The sequence below is a fragment of the Anas acuta genome, chromosome 5 (genome assembly GCF_963932015.1).
Source record: "Anas acuta chromosome 5, bAnaAcu1.1, whole genome shotgun sequence".
NCBI lineage: Eukaryota > Metazoa > Chordata > Aves > Anseriformes > Anatidae > Anas > Anas acuta.
The window spans coordinates 39,630,346-39,654,313 of NC_088983.1; the positions used below are offsets into that span (position 1 = coordinate 39,630,346).

Below are 23,968 nucleotides of genomic sequence, written 5' to 3' on the forward strand. Positions count from 1 at the left end.
CTCATAATATTTAAAGTGGTAAATTAGGCTGTGCTGTTGCATGTAGCCATCACACACTCATCGATTTTTAAAAACAATACATTTTGCCTATAACAATGCTCTGAATATCACACATTTATTGAACTGCCTGTGTCAGCATGTAGGACTTTACGTTATTACTTTCAACTAAATGAGAACTTGAAAGTGAAACAAGAAGTCGAATTGGTCAGTGATGCTTGTAATTTTTTAGCTTTCTTTGGGTTCTTCATTTTTTTCATTAAAATATGTGTGCTGTGGAAAGGTGTTTACTGGAATTCAATTAACTTTTTTATAGTAAAAGGAATATAACCTTTACTTCTAACGTATCGCTGTGAAGTTTTTGATTGTACTTAGTTTCTGCAAGAAATTGTTCCACAGCAACTGGGAAAACGAAGCATAAGTGATTTGATCAAGGCTACACAGAAAAATAACTCAGAACATGAGTATCTCAATGTCGTGGTCACTGCTGTATTAATGTGGATGCTTGCTTTGCTTTCTAACTACACTGACATGTGGTTTTGCTGTAGCAGGTAATTATTCTGAACAAAAGGGATTTGAATTTTTATCTTCTAGATAACTTGCTATCAGTTTCTTACACTGCATTTACTGATTCTTCCTCAACAGTCAGTGGACCAAAAGTTAATTTTGTAGTTTTCTTTTTAAAATTGTCCTTAGTATTTGAAACAAAAGTAAAACCAAAAACACTGACTTCATGTATTGTACTAGCAATTTTCTGCTTCTTTCCTTGCTCATCTTTTAACATTGGATGGCTTTTTCCTCTGTCTTAGGCATGGTGATGATGCCTAGTAAATTTGCTGTTTCAGTTGTTTCATTGCCTCTTTCTTTCACTGGGCCTCTGTGGATTTTTCTCCTTCTTTCTTTTCTCATTTGTAAACGTTATGTCAGTAAGTCAAACCACTAGAATCAACTATGTTTGTCAATATAATTGGTTGGCTGTAAATGTTCAGCCATGAACACTTTCAGATCTACTGCGAGTACACATCAGTAAAAGCAACAAAATATGCTGTAGATTTTAGATGCTGTAGAGCAGCCACTCTAGTACCTATTCTTCTCATACAAGCATTTTTATAGCAAATAATAATTTCCAGAAGGCTAAATGAGGCTCTATTAGACCTTAATTTCAGTCACTTTTACCTGAATGAGTTTTAGCTTGACATTAAGATAGAGTCAGAACTTGGAAATATCCTCTGTGCAGCTCTTCTACTCTGTGCCTGAGATTTGTTGACAATTCGTATTTGCTCATTTAATGCAAGTTGTGATCAGTAGTGAAAATCAGTGTGTTCATGCATGTCTGGCCTCTTCTCTGAGAACTGATGTGCAGTTTCAATTGCTACACATGCAGACACATAGATAACATTATTATTGCATGTTTGATATTATAAATAAATAATGGGGCCTACAACTTTAAAGAGCAGCTCAAATATAGTTGTTTTGAAGTTCCATATCATTTTTTTCTGTCAAATTTTAAGATTCCAGACTGCATTGAAGGGGCATTAGTCCATCAAGGCGGATAAGAAATGGCAACACCAGGAACCAGTGTTCATTCTAACATTTTCACAAGTTGTAGGGATTCATTTTGATTTTTTTTTATGCACCTAATTTAAAAAAAAATCCTGTATTCAAATCTTCAAATTCAAAACAAATATTTTTAGTATGTTTCTGTACACCAGTCTATATGCTCTTTCAGCTTCTGTGATTCACTGGGATGGTATAGGGCTTTTCCTAGGAAAGAAACTTTATAGGATAGCACAAGCATACACTTATAAAAATAGACAAATGTCAACAGAGACAAAAAAAAATCAATCTCAAAAGTTTCAGAGTTCAACAGTAAGCATGGAGAATCACACTGTTCTGTCTCTCCATGTTTTCCATTGATGTCTTTGTTATACTTGCCCTCGGTTTATACTCATTTTCATTAGAATTTGCAGGTACAAAGTCCTGAGAGCTCCAGACTCTGTCCTTCAGTCACCTACTTCAATTGAATCTTTATAATCGGTGGGTGGTACTTGGTGTGGTATTACAAGGGAAATCGTATAAAACTGTGCACTGAAGACACATAAAAATAACACAGACAACGATCTTGATTTATGGTATTGAAATAGGTATTGGACATGTTTCAAGAAGTTCAGAGGTTGAGTTCAGATAAGTGTCTGGAAACTCAGCTGCTTCTCCAAAATTAGGAGTTAACTGATAATACTGAGCATCCGTTAAGCATCTGCTTTCAGTTTTGTTTGTTTAAAAAAGAGTTGTGGCTGGTTTAAGCAAATGTATGAAAAATTTGTCTGTTATCTTACTGCCAGCTCACAGCAAGTATCCAAAGCTCAGATGCATTTCTAAAACTTCTGGCTTGAAAATAGGGCTGGAACACATAGATACTCAGGTTTTTCTCAGACGCACAATTTCCCATCATTTCTTCTCAAAGCTAAATGGGAAACACTGTAGGGAGGGGATAAAAAAAAAAAAAAAAAAAAAAAAAAAGCAACAGATTGATTTGCTTTAACAGAGCTGTTTACATTTCCTAATTACAATTAATAGTAATTAAATCTAATACTTGCTGTGTTGTAATAAAAAAACACACCAAGTGTTATGGAGACTGACATTCTAAAATGCTAGAAGGGATAAACTGTACTTCTGCTGATGATGTCAGTGCTGTTTTGTGTAACTGGATGTAACATAGCCTAGTGCCTTCAACAGAGAATTAGGTGCCAGAACCTTTAGGTTCTATTCCCAGTTTAGCTACTTCACATGTTATGCTAGAAGAGTTGGTTAATCGCTTTTTCAGAGAGCTTCACTTTTCCAGTACACAGAGTGTAAATAATGATTCTTGCTCTTTTTTGTAATGAAGGATAATCTTTGTCAAGTGTTGTGTGATTCCCACAAGAAAGACATTGTGTTTAAACTGTTAATACTTCATTAGCTATATTTGATATTCCCATGCTATTTTAAAAGGACTCTAAAAATTACTCTAAAAGTGGAAATAATCATTAACATATTTGTATACATACAATTAAATCTATTAGTTTTCCTACACTATAGAGACCTAAGAATTACAATAAATTAGTATACACTTACTGTATTTCCAGTGGAATTACTGCATGCTGTTTTCAGAAATACATTCACAGTATTTTCCATTTAAATTGCCATGATTTGCAAAAATAATATTGAAATATTGATGTTAATAGTTGCTTTGGAATGCTCGTTAAGTTATGAAATTTGTGCTCATAATTGATTAGAAAAAAAAAAAAAAAACAACCAATACTCTTCTTTGGATACCAGATTGTGACCAAAAATAATCAAAATCATTAGCTGTATGTGAGAAAGATGCAAAATAACTCTGTTTTGAAAAGGAAAAAAGAAAAAGTTTGGTTACTACAGCTATGAAGCTCACTAGAAAGGGTGCTGGCCATCAGCCATTGTTGTTACTTTTTCTTGACACTTTTTGTTCTCTGCCTGCATTCTCTCAAGAATGAGCCAGGAAATAGATGACATACAGGAGTGGGTGACTAGCTTTAACAAAATCTATTTTTCATTTTGCCCTTTGAGTATCTCATATTGTTTGTCCATTGTCATAAATATGGAAATGCATAACACATTCATTCAGGATCTTGCAAAATCTTGTCAAATTCCCCTTCACTGGTTCCAGGTCAGAAAGCATGTAAGAACTCTAATCTGGGCTGCATATCCTCCCTTTTATTCTGGAATGTGCAAATCAAAAAGTCTTTAGTCATAGTAGCAGTTAGCATAGAAAGTGCATAGCTTTTCATTTCTCCAAGAATAACGCATCTTGCTGATGGAGACTGTGCTATTACAGGAATTCATTTAGTTTACAACAGAGTCTGGGAAGCAAGTAGTCTGATGTCAAGACAGGACAGTTTCTGAAAATCATTAATAGTGGAAAGGCACAAGATACGCTGAAGTGCCCAAGGTAAAAAACAAGATGGAGAAGGAGGGATTTGTCAAATAGAGTAGATCTATGAGATCAATCCCATGGTAGAAGTTGTCATGTGTTTAGAATTTTAGCCTGACACTTGGAAGTAACATTGGTTAAGTTCATTGCTTTGCTACAATTGCTGTTCATCTATATTATACTACATAAAAGATGCATGCTGTTCAGTCATGGCGCTGTACAATAGAAAAATCGAGTCATAGACCAAGTGAGTCACTGCAGCGCTACGTCAGGAGGTAGGTAGTACATTTTTCAGGCAAGGTTAGCAACCACATGGAAAATGTCAGTAAATCTGATTTTTACTGCTAAGTGATTTCTTAACAATATTAGCCAGGCTGCAGTAGCTACCTGGGCATGCATCCAATCTGTTGTGCTTTTTAATGTATTTCTGCTGCAGAACATGAGCTTTGATCCACATCTCTTGATTTGCCTATTTCAATGCACCATAGAGGATTGTTGAGGTGATCTAGTGGGAAAGAAAATAAGAAATAAGAAATAAATTCTATTAAGGCTAGCCCCCTTCTTTTTTATGTTGACCACTTTCCACTTTATATTATTCTTGGGGGAATACAATGAGAAATTAAGAAATGTCATTAAAAAACAATATTCAAGTGCACTGGCCAGAAACTCTGATCAGAACTCCTCTATTCTTTGACATGAGAATGAGGAGGATAAATAGGAGTGCTTGTCTGTTTCTGTAGCAGACCTGGCTGCCAAAACAGGCAGATACCTCCTGACCCTGTCAAATATCTGAAGCAGTATCATGTGAATTGCTTGATCTGGGTCACTGCAACTACATAAAGAATTGTTACTTCCTTTCTGGTGCATATCTCTTGTGTTTGTGATTTATTCTATATCTACTAGCAGCCGTTGTATTAACCCAAGGTAAGCATCCTTCCTTTCTTAGTTTATAGCCCCTGTACATATCTTGATCTGTAAGATGATGATAATATAATTTCTTACATTAAGGCAAAAAAAAAAAAAAAGTCTTTCCACTCAAAACTCTATTACTTTTCAATCAAAGCAGCATATAAAATAGGATTTTAACATAAGAATACTCCAAAACAGTATTATCAATACCATTTTCACAATATAGTATTTCATGTTTCTCTTTTACTATTAACAGGACGTACCTTTATAAATTTTAATACAGTCAAAAATTAGGAAGAAATTTATATTGCCATTTATTTCCTTTAATAATCTGACAGCATTATATTGGTTTTAAAACAGATGTAGAAATTATGTTTTAAGTCCATATTCATAGTAGTTTGGTAGATCTTTCCTGTAATGACTTCCCAAAATGTCCAAAACGCCTGAAAAATAAAAAACCCTGAAAAACTTCATTTCTCTACAACAAAAACATAGCCTTTCTCCCCAATAAGTAAATCCACAAAAACAAAGTTAACATGAAATCTTAGAAAAAAAATATTCTAAAACAGTACATGAAACTAAGACACATACTTTTTTATTACTAGTGTTGTATTCCTCTACCTTAACCAACATACTGAATTATGACACTTTTGTTTCATTTTCTTTGTAAAGCTCTTGAACCTTTTAATGCTGTGTAAGTTAAGCAAAAACTCAATTCTTAAGGAACATTGGATTTCAGTCACAATTGACTTTTAATATATAGTGTATAAACAACTGCAGAAGAGCAATAGCACTTACAAGCATCTTATAGTTGCCCTGATTTTCTGTTACCTGCAATTATGAAGCTGCTTTTGTCAAACAAATACTTTATCTTTGTAAAGATAACCAGTTCGACAAGGCATCAGGCTCTCTTGCAGAATCTGTGACTGTTCATTATAATCATAACTTACTGTATCAAATACTGATTCTTCCTTTCGCGAATAAACTGTACAGATATGAAGACTTCCAGCTTCAAAGCTGTATTTTCTGTTCGATTCATCATAACTCTTTTTCCCCTTCATTTGTTTTCTCTGAGATGTTTTATTATCTCTGCCACACATATGCAGTTCTCACATTAAACAGTGTGGGAGGATATTTACGTCCAGTGTCAAACATGAAAAATATGTCATACTTCCTTGCAGTGATAATGTTTGCTTATAACTTTTTATCCTTCCCAGCAATGACATTACAGACCCTGCAAAGTTTGTGTTTAGATGTGGAACATTGTTTTATATGCCAGCAGCAGAATTACTTTAATCTTTCAAACTGTTTGTGACAGTCGTAACTGTTTTCATCACTCAAAGATAGTTGTATTTAAACAGATGAAAGAGTGATTTACATAAATTGGCATGAGTCTGCAAAGCACAGATCCTTATTGCTGTGGTACTCTGAGATTTTATAGTTGGACAATAGCCTCAGTCCGTAAGACACCAAATAAGGTGTCCTGGAATGTGATTGCATCCATATGCCTCTAACAAATGCAATATTGACAGTGAGCTGATTCAAAGAAGAAGAATTTCCTCTGAAATGAACATTTCCTCCTCCACTACCAAAAGAATTACCAGCATCAAAGTCCTGAAAATTGATGTTAATTAAAAATATGACTTCACAGGAAATTTTAGACTGATTATTTTTGAGACAGTTTTACATCAGACTGCTACAGTTTCACTATAATCATAACGTATTTTAAAATTGGAGGGCTAAACTCCATTGCAGTGTGTAATATGTAATTTAGAAGTGTTGATACAAGTACAAGAAGGATGATACAAGTACAGTATCATCCTCTCCTAGAAGACAAGGAAAGATTCTCTCAGAGGTTCCTTCCAGATCCTTTTCAGTTTGATTATGTGTTACACTGAATTACTGTGGATGCCACAGTCGTTAGCACTTCATGATAGAGGAGGATTTCCTATCAATTACAGTGGCATGATGAATGTTAGTGTTAATACCCTTGATTTAATACAAAAAATTGTGATGTATTTGATTGTTATAAAATGTATACCTAGAATCACTGATTCCTTTACATAATTGTTATCAGCTTGTCTGGAATCTAATATTTTGTTGGGATGCAGCAACCATGAGATGGTGGAGTTCCAGATGGAAGTAGGGAAAGGAAGTAAGGCTAAAAGCAGGATTGCTACCCTGGACTTTTGAAGAGCCAACTTCGACCTCTTCTGGGACCTGCTTGGTAGTATCTCATGGGATTGCTAGAAGGCAAGAGTGCTTGTGAGAGCTGGGCTACATTTAAGCAGCACTTCTTCCATGCTCAGGATTGGTGCATCCCAAAGAATAGGAAATTGGGGAAGGGGGGCAGGGAACCCGCATGGATGAGCAAGGCGCTCATCAATAAGATCAAAAGGAAGAGGTATGTCTATGAAATGTGGAAAAAGGGCCTGTCTTCTTGGAAGGAGTATAGACGTGTTGTCAGGGCCTGCAGGGATGTGACAAGGAAGGCTAAAGCCCACCTAGAGATGACACTTGCGAAAGCGATAAAGGATAATAAGAAAGGTTTTTTCAAGTATGTAAGCAGCAAGAGAGAGAAAGACTAGGGATAATGTGGGTCCCTTGCTGAATGAAGGGGGTGTCCTGGTCACGGGAGATGCTGAGAAGGCAGAGATAGTGAATGCTTTCTTTGCTTCAGTCTTTGCTTCAAGGACACTCCCCCGGGACTCCTCGCCCCTGGCAACAGGACAAAGGGTCTGGGAAATGGAAGGCTCCCCCCTGATGGACGTGGGAGTGGTTTGGGAGCGTCTGAAGTGGGCTCAACGCACACAAATCCATGGGTCCCGATGGGATGCATCTGCATGTGCTACGGGAGCTGGCAGATGTGATCACTGAACCGCTCTCTATCATCTTTGAAAAGTCCTGGAGAATGGATGAGGTGCCTCAAGACTGGAGGATAGCCAATGTCACTCTGGTCTTCAAGAAGGGCAGGAAGGAGGATCTGGGAAACTACATGCCATTCAGTCTCACCTCTGTCTTTGGAAAGGTATTGGAGCAGCTTGTTTTGGATGCCATCTCCAAGCAATTGGAAGAGAAGAAGGTTATGAGGAGTAGTCAGCATGGATTCACCAAGGTGAAGTTGTGTTCGACCAACCTCATTGCCTTCTATGATGGCATCACCAGCTGGGTAGGTGGGGCGAGAGCAGTGGATGTCATCTACCTTTACTTTAGCAAGGCTTACTATACTGTCTCCCATGACATCCTACTAGCAAAGCTGAGAAAGTGTGGGATAGATGAGTGGACGGCAAGGTGGGTTGAGAGCTGGCTGAGTGGCCAGTCTCAGAGGGTGGTGATCAGTGGAGCAGAGTCTGGCTGGAGGCCTGCGACTTGTGGTGTTCCCAGGGGTCAGTGCTGGGTGCAGTCTTGTTCAACGTCTTCATCGACGACCTTGATGAGGGAATAGTGTCTGCCCTCAGCAAGTACGCCAATGATACAAAGCTGGGAGGAGTGGCTGACACACCAGAAGGCTGTGCTGCCATTCAGCAAGACCTGGACCAGCTGGAGAGATGGACAGGAAGAAACCAAATGAGATTTAATAAGAGCAAGTGTAGAGTCCTGCATCTGGGAAGGAACAACCTGAAGTATCAGTACAGGCTGGGGGACGACCTGCTGGAGAGGAGCTCTGACGAAAAGGACCTGGGAGTCCTGGTGGATAACAGGTTGACCATGAGCCAGCACTGTGCCCAAGAGGGCTAATGGGATCCTGGCATGCATTAAAAGGTGCGTGGCCAGCAGGTGAAGGGAGGTGATCCTCCCCCTCTACTCTGCCCTGGTCAGGCCTCACCTGGAGTACTGTGTCCAGTTCTGGGCTCCCTGGTACAAGAAAGACAGGGATCTACTGGAAAGAGTACAGTTGAGGTGGATGTGATATGGGGCCTGGAGCATCTTCCCTATGAAGAAAGGCTGAGAGACCTGGATCTGCTCAGCCTGGAGAAGAGAAGACTGAGAGGGGATCTCCTCAATGTATATAAATATCTGAGGGGTGGGGGACAGAAGGATGTAGCCAACCTCTTCTCAGTGGTTTGTGGGGATAGGACAAGGGGCAATGGCTGCAAGTTAGAGCACAGGAAGTTGTGCACTGACATGCAAAAGAATTTCTTCACAGTGAGGGTGACAGAGCATTGGAACGGGCTGCCTAGGGAGGCTGTGGAGTCTCCTTCTCTGAAGATATTCAAGGCCTGTCTGGACACCTACCTGGGCAGCCTGCTCTGAGGAACCTGCTTTGGCAGGGGGGTTGGACCCAATGATCTTTCGAGATCCCTTCCAACCCCTACAGTTCTGTGATTCTGTGATTTTAAATTCTCATCAAATCCCTTATTTTCAATTCAATTAGTGTAGATTTTTTCCAGTGCTTGTATCATAGGCATATAGGTAAACCAAATCTCAAGTTATATTTTAGTTTTCCATGGACTCTTCTTGTCCAGCTGATTTCTTTTTTATTATATTCTAATGAATTTCCTGCATGATTTCATATCTTTTCATGTCATTATTTTCTGCACTGCAGTGTCACTCCATTAGCATGCAGTTTATCTCAATTTGTTCTGCTATTTACATTCTTGTCTTATCCTATTTGTGCTGGTATTGAAAGTCAGTGAACTAATATAACTTAAATCCCCGTGAAAGCTTTTCTTGGTGGGAAATACAGATACTTAGTGATTAATTATTTTAGATTATATATCCTATGTAAGCAGTTTACTCATAGATGGAAGAAATTACTCTGAGGAAAAGAGCAGAGTCAATAAATGGAAAGGATAGGATAGAAGACATTAATGCATTTATTTAAATAATGAAAGGCCCAAACACTTACTCTCAAAAGCCAATAATACTCACTGGTAACCTTCACCTTATGTTTGCCCCATATCCTCTTTAATTTCACACCATAATCTTTGGATTAAGCTTGAAAATACCCTTCCCTGCTACCATAACACAAACTAATTAGGACATAATAATTAATAACATGCTTAATCTGATAGGCACTCATGTAGAATTTCTCTGTAGACTTTTGTAGTTTCAATATGTTGATAATTTTTCTCAATCATGTTTCATACCTTTGCAAACACATCAATATCCTGTTTTAATGCTTTTGCATGATTAATACAAATACTCGTTGCTGAAAATTTTAGCAGGAAATTGCAGCTCTTTGGATTAGAATCTCTTCTGGTGTAAACTGTGTTTTTCTTTGTTAAGCAATGATAACAGGTAACATCTGTAGGTCAGACATGAAATAGACATCAGAATGAGGCTTCTTTCTAAGACGAAAAGGCAAATTAATTTGACACCCAAACTTGTTAAGCAGGGTTTAGCAAGACCATTTGTTTTGAGAACAAAATTAATAGTCTCTATGTTCATAAGCAATTGAAGCTAGTTGAAAGACAAAGTACCAGATTACTATTAAACTATCAAAATTGGAGAATGAAGGAGTAAAAACGTATGAATGATACAGTGTTTTAAGATTAGAACTGAAATAGAAGACAGATTTCTAATGAAAGTCTGGTTTTAGAAGGTCACTTCTTTGCAACTTCTACGGTAATATCTTTGTGCCTGAATACTTCAGGTGCCAGGGCAAAATATTTAGAAATGTACCATTGCAATTTCACTGCCTTTGTCCTGCAAAGAGCAGTTACAGTGTTGCTTTGTGGACATCTTAGCCAAGGTGGAGATATCAGCAGTCTTTTCTTCTTACTATATGAACTGATTAAAACAGCTCTGCTATCATGACATATACATAATTTTGTAAGTCTGTTTTTCCTTGTCCTAATGGAGAAATAAATGAAGAGAAATTAAGTTCCTTATGACTGGGTTATTACATCAGGGTGAGTTTAGATACAAATGATATTGGTTTGTTTTAATTATCATTCCCAGAAATCGTTTTTTGTCTATTACTAGTTAAGATTGTAGCTGAAGTTTTATTTGACTACCATTTTGATTCAGCTATCAAATATTAACCCCTTCTACTTGTAGAAAATTGCAATTATCTCTTTTTTTTTTTATGATTTCAGTTAAATTTATCATATATTTCTATTCTTCTGTCTGTCTTTTGAATCAACCTACTATTTTTATTGTATAAAAGTAACTTGTAAGAGACCGAAGGTACCTAATAAACAGTAAAGTAATAACAAAGACCCAGAGGTACAACTGAAAAGAGTCTGCAAAGGGCTGAGCAGCTGCACTCACATTCCCTGGTCCTGTTATGTAATATTCATTTCCTTTTACATGAGGATGAACATGAACAATGTAGAAATATTTACATACACTCTGAGATTAAAAAAAAAAAAAAAAAAGACACAGCCATACAGCCAGCATAGAGGTCAACAGAAAATAAACAAGCTTAAAAATAGATCAGGTAGATGTAAAAATAATTCTTGTTATTTTCCCATTCTTAAATTAAGCAAACACAAGGATTTTTCTCTTGTATACTGTTCTCATTTCTCTCATCATGTTAAGTGCTTTCTAGTACATAAAATGGCCCAACTGGTGTGTGTTATGCATACTTTACTTTTCCCTTCATCCTTTCCCCATAAGGAGAATAGTACATTTTTTATTTAGAAGTTTAGATGTTTGTTTTTTTTTAGTATATATACTTATTTAGTATATAATATGTTCTATATATTATGTTTATCATAAAGAAGGCAAGTTCAGCAATCTATATGTCTTGTACTGGGAAGCAGGTTGTTGTTTCTTGTAAAAACATCAATTTAAAAGAATCCTAACAAAAGACTCTTTAAAATCAGAAGCCTAAAATATGCTATTTACTGCTGTGTCTTATTTGTGACAAGAAGGAGAAATATTTCAGGTCTAAATTTGCTTCCTTTTTTTACATTTTGTTTCAAATTACAGGTCTTTAAAACTAATAGCTAGCTGAATTTTCCTGCTTAAATCTAAGATGTAGAATAACCTTGAGTTAAAAGCAAGAATTAAATACATTGGTAGTATGAAATCATTTAATATATCTTCATGATCTTGAAAAGGAAATTGCTACTTTTTTGTTTAGAAAATCATTTCGCTTATGTACATACTTTCTACACAAACACTTATGATTATAGTATTTTTAACCATCTATCATAAGTATTTGTGTAGAATGAATGTAGCCCGAGTTTTTTTGTTCTATTGATATGTTCTTTCAGTAGAAGTTAAACATGAAAAAAGTTATACATGAATATGTATATCTAATTTTAAAACATGTTTAAACACATGTAAACAACATACATGTAAATATACATGTAAACAACATATACGTTTACAAAACATACATGATTTAAACAGAATTTCTTTATTTTGTGCTTGTGATGTTTGGTTAAATCATACCGATTCATATTTCACAAGGTAAAGCATAGGATTTCTTACTAAATATGATCCTTTTTAAATGGGAAGGTTGTTAATTAAAAATTCCAAGTTTTATTGAAATTTCTCTCTCTCTCTTATATGTGTTGTATAACATATACAACTTCTTTTTTTTTTGTTGTTGAACCGGATCTTGCTAGATGTTCTCCAAATTCAGTTTTGATTCAAATAGCTGAAAACTAAAACACCAAACTTCAAAGACCAAGTTGCATCAGGTTTAGTGATGTTATGTGGACTTATGTGGAGAGGTTTGCTCACTATACAGAGCAGAGGTATACCCATTATATAAACCTTTGTATAGAGTTTTACCCACTGTAGCTAACCTGTAATTTTATAAGAAATTTTCAAAATGAGGAATGTTTATTTGGCACATTCCACTTCACTGAAATGCTGTTACAGAAGCTAAAAATATATTAATTGGTAAAATCTACCTTAATGTTTCACTTATTTTTAAATATGTGAAATCTGATATCAATACCTAGATTACCTATTTGATTTACGCTCAAACGTAGTCGATAATCAATTTGGGCTTGAAGTTCCCTGCCCCCATCCTGTGTTATGTGGCTGAATAAAAAAGGGAAGGTGACCATCATACTTCCAAGCAGCACATTTGTAGGTCAGAATGATTAAATTCATTCTCAATAATGTAGTTTTTCTGTTCATGCTTTTTATTGACAGTCTTTGTTGCTTAAAGAGCCTTCATTGCTTTTTTTTTTTTTATTTAAACAAAAACGTAGCAAAGAAACAGATGTGTCCCATATAAAATATGCAATAAATCTTGTCTCACAAATTCTTTTCTCTGAACTTTCTGACAGAAACTGTCAAATATCCACTTTAATTCTAGTATAAAATGTTCACTTTGTGTCATGGCGCCAACCACCATATGCTGGAATAAAGTCAGTAACCAGCAATAAAAAAGGCAACATACACACCTTTGAAACAGTACAAGCAATCAACAGTGAGAAAGGTCTATATAAATCTATGGAGAATTAATCTCAGCTTTGCCACTATCCTGCTGTGCATTTACAATGAGACTTTGCTCCCGACCACCAGAAGTAGCTTACATTGCAGAAGGAGTGTATCCTAATGAGGGGAAAATGTATGGAAAACAAAGCAGCAGCTTTTAACCCCCATACTCCCATCCTTTGGATCACCTAGAAGAGCATGTCCTAGTGTGTTCAAACGTGTGGGGCCACTACACATCACACATTGCTGTACTTTAGCTGATCATGTGAAACCAATCTTTAGTGAGTTCAATCAGCAGAAATTAATTTCGCTTCATAAATCAATGTTATCATTCCATAAGAGGAGGCAATGCTATGGCTTTTCTCTCCTGAAAGCTTTCAGTCCACAAATTTCACAATCTTTTTTGAAATTACTTTAATTCTCTTTATATAATTACTTATTCTTTACCCAGCAGATTAGCTGTTGGTTCACCATCTAATTAACTTTTTTTTTTTTTTATCCCCCTCATGTTTTTGACAAGACCTGTTTCCTGTTGGTTTAAACAATCATTCTGCATGTATTTTAAAATATTGCCTTGTTACAAAAAATTTGTTGATCCTAAAAGTTTTTATTTCTGCTTACTATATGAGATTGTAGTTACAGAAAAGCTGGATATTTAGTTTTCCCAAATACAGAACAGATTGGATTTAACCTTCTTCAGTTTGAAAGGATTAGAACTAATTTTCCAGTTCTGTAAACTGTTTAGATACATTTAGTCATCTCAAAGAGTAGTCTGCAAAATCACATTTGGAATTACAGTACAGAATTAATTAAATAAAAATTGGAATTAGTATATATTTTCAGAGTTTTAAAATGCTTTAAAAGCTATTTCTTCTCTAATACCACAAGTATGGGAGAATGAGAAAATAATGGTTTAATTGCACCTTAACAGAATACAGTTTCAAATAATGTAATTGGAATAAATTGAAAAATGTACTGCTAATTCTTGTCTTTTAATTAATAACTGCAGAACATAGGAAAGTAAGACTAATGATAATTCAAATTTTAATGAAACTGAACTTTTTCTATACAAGCTAACTGAAAAAAAAAAACAGCTTTAATTTTAAAATCTATTCTCACAGAATACAGTAAAAGTGTTGAGATAAAAAAAATACATTTTAAGAAATGTAGGGCTTTAGTAAATACACATAAAATGTTTTATTTTCATAGTTGGTTATAACATTCTGGTAAAATGACCTTCAACACTTTTTCTGAGAAATTTATAGACAGCATTATCACTTTTAAAAGAAAACAGAATTTCCTAGTTTTTTATTACCTATGATAGTAAACACTTCCTTGAATGTGTTGCTTGAGTGTGTTCTGCTCGTGTTGTGTGCCTCCGTATGTATACTGATATCTACAATTTGTGAAGTTTTGGTAACATTAAAAATACTGAACATTTTATAATGTTTAACAATTTCTGTGCACTTAGTGTTAATTAATTAGTCCTTGACAGTACCTAAGGTACAGGTTGGTAAATAATATTCCTGATTGCTCATAGGGAAACTAGTTTGTTAAGCAACTTTCCAAGACTGCACAGAGACTCTTTGTATGATAGGAACAGTTGTACATTTTCATCATTGGTTGTGGGTTTCTTAGTTAAAAATATTTTTTGTACCACTGCAAAGGAAAATAAACTTGTAAGGACTGGTTCAAGGAAGCATGATTAAGACCTCATGGCAGCAAGTGTTCTGAAGATTGTTTTGAAAGGGTTTAAGATGTCTATACCAGTATTTAAACTGTCCAAAAAATATGCATAGCCAAATCCTATGTTAAAAATGTGACATTTTCTAATTCAGAGAAGAGGTAAAGGAAACAAGTCATATGTGATCACACTGCCTGTTGTTTGTTCCCTTGCCGATAATTTTTAATGGACTGGCCAATTTTGACCAAACGTGACAGAGTTAGAGGTCCCTAAGATATTAAGCTTCTAAAATCTCAATAAAAATACGTGGCTAAACAGAGAAGAGTGACCCTATTAGCCTTCTAGGGAGAGAAAGGCTGTATCATGAACTCAACCCTTAATTAAATGTTAATGAATCCATCTGGGAACTAACTCTAAAATACAAATCAATAATAGGCCAAATTTCATTTGTTCCATTGCTCCCAGACCTCCTTGCTTAACCAATACCATAAAAGAAGGATCTGTTGATTCTAGTATGCTGGAATAGAAAAACTGTATTAGACATACAATGAAATAGTTACATGTACTTTCCAGGTTGTCTGTCAAATTTCAGGAGTTCATAAAGACAGCAAATTAGAAGTTAGTGACAAGCTAAAGAAAGCTAATCAGATTATACATATTAGAAAAATTAGTTGCTTGAACTGTGTACATAGAACACTTAAGGTTTTGTGGTGATTTTTTTGTTGTTGTTATAAGACAAAAAAGCTCCTGCATGAGAATGGTGAACCAGAGTGGAACAAATTGTAGTCATATTAAGTATGAATTGTTCAAATTTGAAATTGAATACAATCAAAATTAAACTGGAAAATGTCTTACACTAAATATTCTCTCCTGTTCGCTATATTTATTTTCGAAGTCAATTCTTAAATAGTAAGATTTATTTTGTATGGAAATAATGCAGAAGTAACATAATAATGCATAAATAGTAGAAACTTCAGTCCCTATGCATAGCTCTAGATACATAGATTTTTCATGAGTATATCTCTTCCTACAACAGAATAGACACATGCTTTAGGATTTCTGACACTGCATAGTTTGCTAAAATCTTTTAAATTTATTGGGAAAGGCTTTCAATCATTAAAATGAAAAGCATAAGTGTCTGAAATAACTATATTCATTTTTTTCTGTAAGCACCATGTCTGAGAAATTTTATGTCCTATGTAGCAATGCTTATGATGTGTTTTCTGAAAGCAAATGAACCATTCTGAAATTGCATTCAGTCTATGTGGAATGTAAAATTTTATCCCACTAGCATATCCTCAGTACTATACTTATTCTTGTCAATTGATCCATGTTTTCAAAATGCAGTACAGATTATGGCTTTCTTTCCATTTTCTGATTTTACATTCTCTTGCATTCATATGTGTATGTCCATGAATATTTTATTATTTGCACTTGATACCTGTTAATTTGTTTAAAATATTCAATTCCTTTGATTTCATTCCTTTAAAATTCACATTTCAAGAAAGGAGATTTTGGCAGTGTCAGGTAATTAAATGTATTTTCATGTGTTACAGCATGCAGGTCGTTCACTTAGATAGTTTGCAATGTATTTTAATGATTGCCTTTTTATGCAGCACCCTTTCTTTTCTAGCCAGTAAGGTAACACTAATAATAAAAGCATTGAATGGATGTTGTGCATGAGTTGTTAGCAACATGCATGTGGTTCTGATAGCGTCATCTAATCAATAAAATCTCATACTGCATTGAAAACTACAGATTAACATGATAAATCAAGTGACTGAATGCTTTGGCTATACTAATATATATATACATATATACACACTTATACACACTCTTTTGGAGAAAAGAGTGCTTTCTGGTAGTGCTGTTAAAAGGGAAGAGAAAGGTCTTTTTCCCCAGACTTCACACCTAGTGTGTGTCTTGAATAAAGGGTTGCTTAAAAATGAAATTTGTTTTGAAGGTTTCACTGGTAACAGTTCTACTGAAAGCAAAAACAAGGGAGACTAAATCCATCCTGCTGTAGAACCTGCTGTTCTTTATATTACTGTAGTGTCTAGGATTTTAAACCTGTCTAGAATTTTGTATGAAAGCAGAACGTGTATTTTTTAATGATCCTCTCTAGTCTGTGTATCCATCTAGAAGGCCTTCTTTGACCTTTTTTCTCACCCTGCACAGTCCTTGATTAAATACATTTGTGAAGATGTTTCTCTTTTATCATAGAATCATAGAATAGTTAGGGTTTGAAGGGACCTTAAAGACCATCTAATTCCAACCTCCCTGCCATGGGCAGGGACACCTCCCACTAGATAGATTGCTCAACACCCCATCCAGCCTGGCCTTAAACACTTTCAGGGATGGCTCAGATGACTGTATGATGATTGTACTTGAGCATGGAGACATATATAGCGTACTTCTAACTATAGAGTCTTCTGACCTCAACATCTGATATCCAAGTATACCTGCAATGCATAATTTCGAAGAGATTTGGATCTGTTATCAAATGGTGGCATGTCTTCATGCTTTAAAAAGACCAAGAAAATTAGAACAATTGTTGGTTGTTCTCCTTACTTCTGTAATGCCACAGAATGTGACATTTAGCACATTGGAAAGATAACCCCATCCGAGCTTCTCTGGGTATACACCTTTCTTATTCAACCCTTGTTTAAAGGGTTAATACATTCCTATCTTCACAAATTATGTGTGGGCTTCTTTTGGCTCTCTTTTGGCATAACTGCTTAAGAGTTTTAGTCTTGACTAATGGTGAATGTGAGTTCTTGTATGCTTAGGAAATGTCCTGTCTTTTGTCTCACTGTCCAAGCTCTATAAAGTTCAGAGAGGAATATCATTAGGGGATTTGGTTTGGTTTTGCATGTTTAGGGTTGTTTCTTTTTGTGTTGTTTGTTTGGTTTTGCTTGTTTTCTGTGACTATGTCTTATCCCAGATTCTGTTTTAATGTAAGTGTGGTTGGTTGGAAAAGTCAGAAAAGACCCATTTCCTTACTTGGAACAAAAAAAAAAAAAAAAAAAAGCCTTGTTTTAGGGTAGTTCCACGCCCCCCAAAAAACAAACAAACAAAAAAACTATAATTTGCTAGTCTCTAAATATACATGAAGCATATTTAACTCAGCCTTGAAATAAAAAACTAAGTTATGATTTCTATACCATAACTGCACGTTCTCTGGTCATTCTCATAATTTTGAAGGTTCTCATTTCTCCAGAATGTTTGTAAAAATTATAAAAGGTTATGCACAAGATCTTTTAATTCTGAAAATAATAAGATATTGAAAAATGAAAAAGCTGTAGTGAGTGTAATGGGCACAACTAAATCAGTAGATATTTCTGAATTATTCTTCTTACATGCATTCATATACTTAGTATCAGAGAGAAATGCCAGAAGACTTTTCCACCCGGTGTTAAAAATATTGACTAGCAGTCCAGGTGTAACTCATAGTTTTACACAGTTGTGTCCATGCATTTTTCTTTCTTTGCCCTCCACTCATGGAGCAAGCTGTCTCATCCTTCTGCTTTTGTCTTTTATTTACTGGCCTTCTCCAGTGTTCAGTCTGTGTCATTATCCAATATTTACTTTCTTTTGTTCTTTGGGGAACTATTTCTTAGCAGCCAGATGTATGAAAAGATCTTAGTTCTGTTGTAGCTGGGAGTTGCTGTGCACTTATTAGAAGCATTAAAAATAAATATTTTCTCATAATTTCTCAAGATAGCGTTTGGCATGCTGTTTTATCCTCAGCAAGCAGAATATGTATCATTAATAAATAAAGTTTGTTTGTATTTTGTTTGTTTGTTGTTTTTTTTCCCCTTACCACTTCACTCTTAGAATTGTTACAGGATCATGACTCTTCAAATGCTTACTTCTGTATTTCAGTAAAAAGAAATTGATAGAAATATCTGAGGTTCATAAGGCAAATTCATAAGATTGTACTCCATTTATTTTCTTATTCTGTTAGCTAGATACAGATAGCAGGATGAATAAGGCCAATTTTGTTATAGTTGTTTGTATTGCAAAAGATTATTCCAGCAGCATATTAGATCTGAATATTTTGTCAGTAGATGTTATCCTTTCAGAACTCTTGTCTGTAGAAAGATAAAAATTCTTCATTGATCCTGGTTTTCATATCTGTATTAGAAGAAAGCATATTCATTAACATTGTCTGTTAGTCATAAGATAGGGTCTGTGACTTTATTCAGTATCTTAACCAAATTCAAACAGAAGAGTATATTAAGAACCTGCATTTGGAGATGAGACTAGACAGCAAACTACATTTGGCAGTTTCATTTTCAAAGGTAGTCGAGCCTAATGACTAAGGGCAGACAGAAGGGTGTCACCTTACCAAATACAGTTTCTGGTAAGTCATTTTGAAGGACCTATGAGTAATCTGTACACATTACAAAATTGCAGATTAAAAAATCTGTATTTTGCAATGTATATCTGTATCTATATTGTGATTTGGTGCGGTAGGATTGGATCTGTGGTTTGAAATAACAGAGACTAATGCCACTATGTATACAACAGAGATCCAAACTTTGGGTTAGATTTAATCTGAGGTTCACATCTCCAAAACATGTGTTTCAAAACTGTCTGAAATCTTAATTTCAAAGTAATGCTTTTAAGTAGTTATTGGGTAGACATGATTATAGCTAAAGGTGTGGAAAACAGTCATACATATAATACAGTTACTTTCTTGCTTCCTCTTTTCCCTTATATTGGTATGCAAACAAACACACTGTCATATTAATGTAAACTTTGCGTGTTCTTTCCTATAAGTCACACCTTTTTTCCAATTTCTATAATAAATTAAAATGTCTTTCCTCTGTCTTCCCTTACTCTGCTCTTACGAGATTAAAAAAAACAGTAAGTGGGTTCTTACCACCTGTAGTTATATAACCTATATATAACCTATAGTTATATAAGCCTATAATCATGCTATCCTTGTCATTGTGTTCTTGCTTATGTGCAGTTGTATCAGGGAACTGAACTGATGATACTGGATTTCTGCTGTAGCTCTGAATGTAGCTATGTGGGGATTTTGGTTTACTTAATGTTTTTTGATCTCCTCAACAACCAGAAAGAAGTTATCAGTGTAATCAAAAAGCATACAGTTTTATACATAGTTCAGATTTTAATCATCTTTGTAGTTAATTTTGTATCAGGATGAACTATCAGAATTCTCACGTTTTCTACTTTTAATGATAAAAAAAATATATGAGAGCTGTGGAAATAATGAATTAAGTATAGTAGATTAACTTGAGTTGAATTTCTCAGGAGCCCGAAACAAACACATAAAAGAGAACTTCTGTCATAGCTGTCTTGCCACCAAGATTTGAGGTGGATAATATAATGGTATAGAATTCATTGTTTTCCTGACACAGGACACATAACATTGTTTCTACTTTTGCCATAATGAAATACTTGAATAACTATCTACAACACATTCACTCAATATATATGTAGAATTTAATTTGTTTTGTCCATGTGCAGCAGTGCTGTGAAGTAAACCATTTTTTAAGTGATTTTAGCTTAGTATGGATCTCTGTGAGGGTACCCCTGTCATGAAATTGGATCAGTGGCCTTGTATGAAAAAAAAAAAAAAGTTTGTAACTGTATTTCAACCAGTGTATGCACTTCTATAGACTGAGCAGCCTGAAGATACAATTCTTCATTTGGTATCATTACCATGTCTGAATTCTGTTTGTATTAACATTTCACATAAATAATTTTTCTGTTATGGAATAGGAATAACTTTACCCCTTCAGTAATTTGTATACATCTGTAGTATTCTGCTGCAGCTAAATTGACTATACTGTACATGGAATTAAGAAGAATTGATCAACATTTTTGTAAAAAAATATGCTTTTGCTTGAGTATCCAGCTCAGGAAACATTTTCAAAAGCAGAGAATGCCCATCCTTTGAAAATTGAATCCCTTTAAGTAGTTCATGTCAGCACTCTGTAACAGAGGGGTTCACATTCACTGACTGTATTTCAAACTCTTGGCTTCTTTTTCAAAAAATGATGTACATACCATACATTCAAAACTTAGTACATGTGTTTTTATTTACCAACTTCCTGAACAAAATGTGATAGCTATATGGAACACTTGGTGTTAACTATGTTCAGTACCTGTTCATCAACTTTCAATTATTAGCACTGCAAAAATGGATTTAAATCTGAAAGTTTTTGCAGCAATAAATGAATATACAGCAATTTATTTATTTTTAATCTGAAACTCAAGTCTAATTATTTGGGTTTTATTTTGATAAATATCTATTTCTGTATATTATAGTATCAGATTTTAAATGACTTTTAAAATCCAATACACCTTATTGCTACATTAAAAAGCATAAATTTATGTACAAGAAATAAAAATTGAAAATTGGTAATTTTTTTTACCACTTTTGTTATATTTAGTGTACAACCTATCCAATTTTGAATGTAAGAAATGTTAAATACGTAGGATCTCTAAAACATTATGGGAGTAATTTATATATTGGAAATGTTTTTCATTGGCAGCTAAAGAAGAACGTAAAAAAGAAGAGAGCAGTTTGGAAAATGCACAAAAATAGTAAGTTTTTTGCTTGTGCTTTCTAACAGTTTATTTTTGGTCAAAGATGTTATTGATCTAGGAACAGAGTAAATAGAGAAAAGCATCTGAACTTCAAAGAATTAATGTACTTTCTGAACATTTCTTATGTAGCCTTCCAGGAAAGTGTTCAGTTGAATTTTTACCCAGTCTTCTGTTTGAGATTTTAATTGAATCATTGAATCATAACATTTAATTGAATCAGAATCTTACAGAATATTGTAATAACTGATTAACTGCTTAATGTACTGAAAATGTGTTTCAGTGTCATAGAACCTTTTTGTCACCTAAGCTATTGAATGCAGTATACTAAGAAGCCAATGAAATCTAAATGTTTTTTGTTGCCTGAACATCTATTCCTTACTTAGGCCTTTGGAGGCAACATATGGGAAGAAGTAAGATAAGTTGATTTCTGAATAGATTTAAAAAAAATGTTTAATAAAACAATATTTATAATAAATATTGTTTACCACTTTTTTTTTCTTTTTTTTTTTTTTTGAGATTGAAGTATCTGCTTTTAACCTTATTTGTGTTAGCTATGGAACTCTTTATATCAATGAAGGTAGTTTTAGTTGTTAAAACTTTTAGTTGTAAAGATATCACATTATCACATGCGAAAAATTTCTATCCTCATACATTTTGAGATTGTTTTGCTCTATTCATATAAAATGTAAACCAGCTGTAAGACTGTTTAAAGAAAACCTTATAAAACAATTTTTTTTGCTTTTTTTGAAGAGCATCCAGATAAAGAGTAATAGATGAGGTTTCTTCATCTGAATATTAGAAAAAAGTAGTTTTCTACATCATAATGTATATGGTCATATGTTCAATAAAATTGATTTTTAACTTCAATGAATATTTATTCTTCATGGTCTAAAGGTAGATTTGTTGCAGTCTGTATTTTTATGTTAGATTTCTGAGCCCTGAGTGACTTGACCTAACTGAGACACCCAGATCAGAAGAGTGATCTAGACAATCAGAAGAGAGACAATCGTCCTAGATATTCAGAAGAGAGGCACCTCCCAAACTCAATTCAAGTCTTAGGTGAACTGTTACCATTTGCTGCAGAGGGTGGCAGAAAGTTGGCTGAACCTGTTGACTAATATTAGCTGGTGAGGCTCTTTACTTTCTGCCTACCTCCAAATTTTCCCTCTCTGGTGCAGTTGCTCTAATGTTCTAGCTTTGTAGCCTTTCTAAAGCAGAGTAGACACTCAGGGGTACAAAAGTATGCTTAATTTGTAGTTGACTTAAGGAATTAGTTGTCTGATAAAGAGTTTGTGTTTCACAAATGCTACCTGAATGTTCAGTATTTTAAGTTACTGATAAAAAGATCTGTTGCTCCTAAAAGTCAAAAAGCAGCAGAGGAAGCTAGAGCAAGCTAAATTAAAGCAAAACGGTGCTACTTGGGGAACATCCAAAGATGAAACACAGAGAGGGGCGGAGGAAGAAAGAGAGGGTGTAGAAGAATTCAGAATTCAGGACAGGTATAGTTGGAACAGTGAAGGTTTCAGTTAGGAAGGAAGAAGAGATCATGATGTTAATAGGGATGCTGTTATCTGAAGCAAACCTGCAAAGAAAGTTTCTGGTCCTACTGTCCCTCACTCAGCTGTCCTAGTCAAGTTGTACGAACAACTGAGGAGTACTTTGCCAGCTGAGTGTAATGGAGATGAAAATCACCTTCACCCTGTCCAGTACAGGTGAACTGTTTTAACCGTATGACCGATGAAGGCATTTTAGTATTTTTAGTGTTTGAAATCCCAGAATGGTTAACACAGACATTGAAAGCTGCATTAGCTTATTTATTTATTTATTTACTTTCTCCTGGTAGTTTCACTACAGGACCCTTCAACTTGGAATATTATGGGCTTATTGGTACTCATTTCAGTCATTCCTTTACCGTTGATCAGCAATTAACTGAATATATTTTCATGTCTCACGCAAAACCTGTGCGAGAAAATTAAAGGTTATCATGTACAAGGATTTAAAAAACTACCAGCAATACGGGATATTCTCCAACATGTCCTAGAAGCTGTATGTGTCTTTAAAGAATAAAAAACAGAGCATATGGCTAGCGTATCTCAAGTCTGAACTTCCTTACTTTGTAAAGCAGTTGGAGTAAATTTTGGTTTGCTTTTTGGGGGGTATCTTCTCTGTCTTTGGATAGTTACTTTGTATTCTTCAAGCCCAGCTAATACTTGATGCTGTCCTCGGCAAGTCCATATAAAAACATACAATGGACTATGCAAATACATGTAGAAGTTAAGAAAGAAGTATTTCCTCAAGCTGCATCTGTTGTTCAAGTGACATCCGTTTAATAGTTGAGAGACTCTTAACAGATCTTTCAAATACCTCTTATTTATTTTATGTTCAATATTTACACTTCCTGTATTTTAGATTTAGGACCAATTGGCAGCTATAAAGAAGAATATAATTTTCCTTTGTTTAAATAAGTTTGTTTTTTAAAGAAAAATGGATTATTT

At 34.7% G+C, this 23,968-nt stretch overlaps 1 protein-coding gene across 1 annotated transcript in view; it reads left to right on the top strand.

The window, feature by feature from the left end:
* LOC137857600 (formin-like) overlaps positions 1-23,968 on the top strand; it is a 150,963-nt gene that overhangs the window by 104,295 nt on the left and 22,700 nt on the right. The window contains exon 15 of the mRNA XM_068684309.1: positions 21,419-21,470. Coding sequence (XP_068540410.1) covers positions 21,419-21,470 — 52 coding nt within the window. The remainder of the gene's footprint in view (positions 1-21,418; positions 21,471-23,968) is intronic.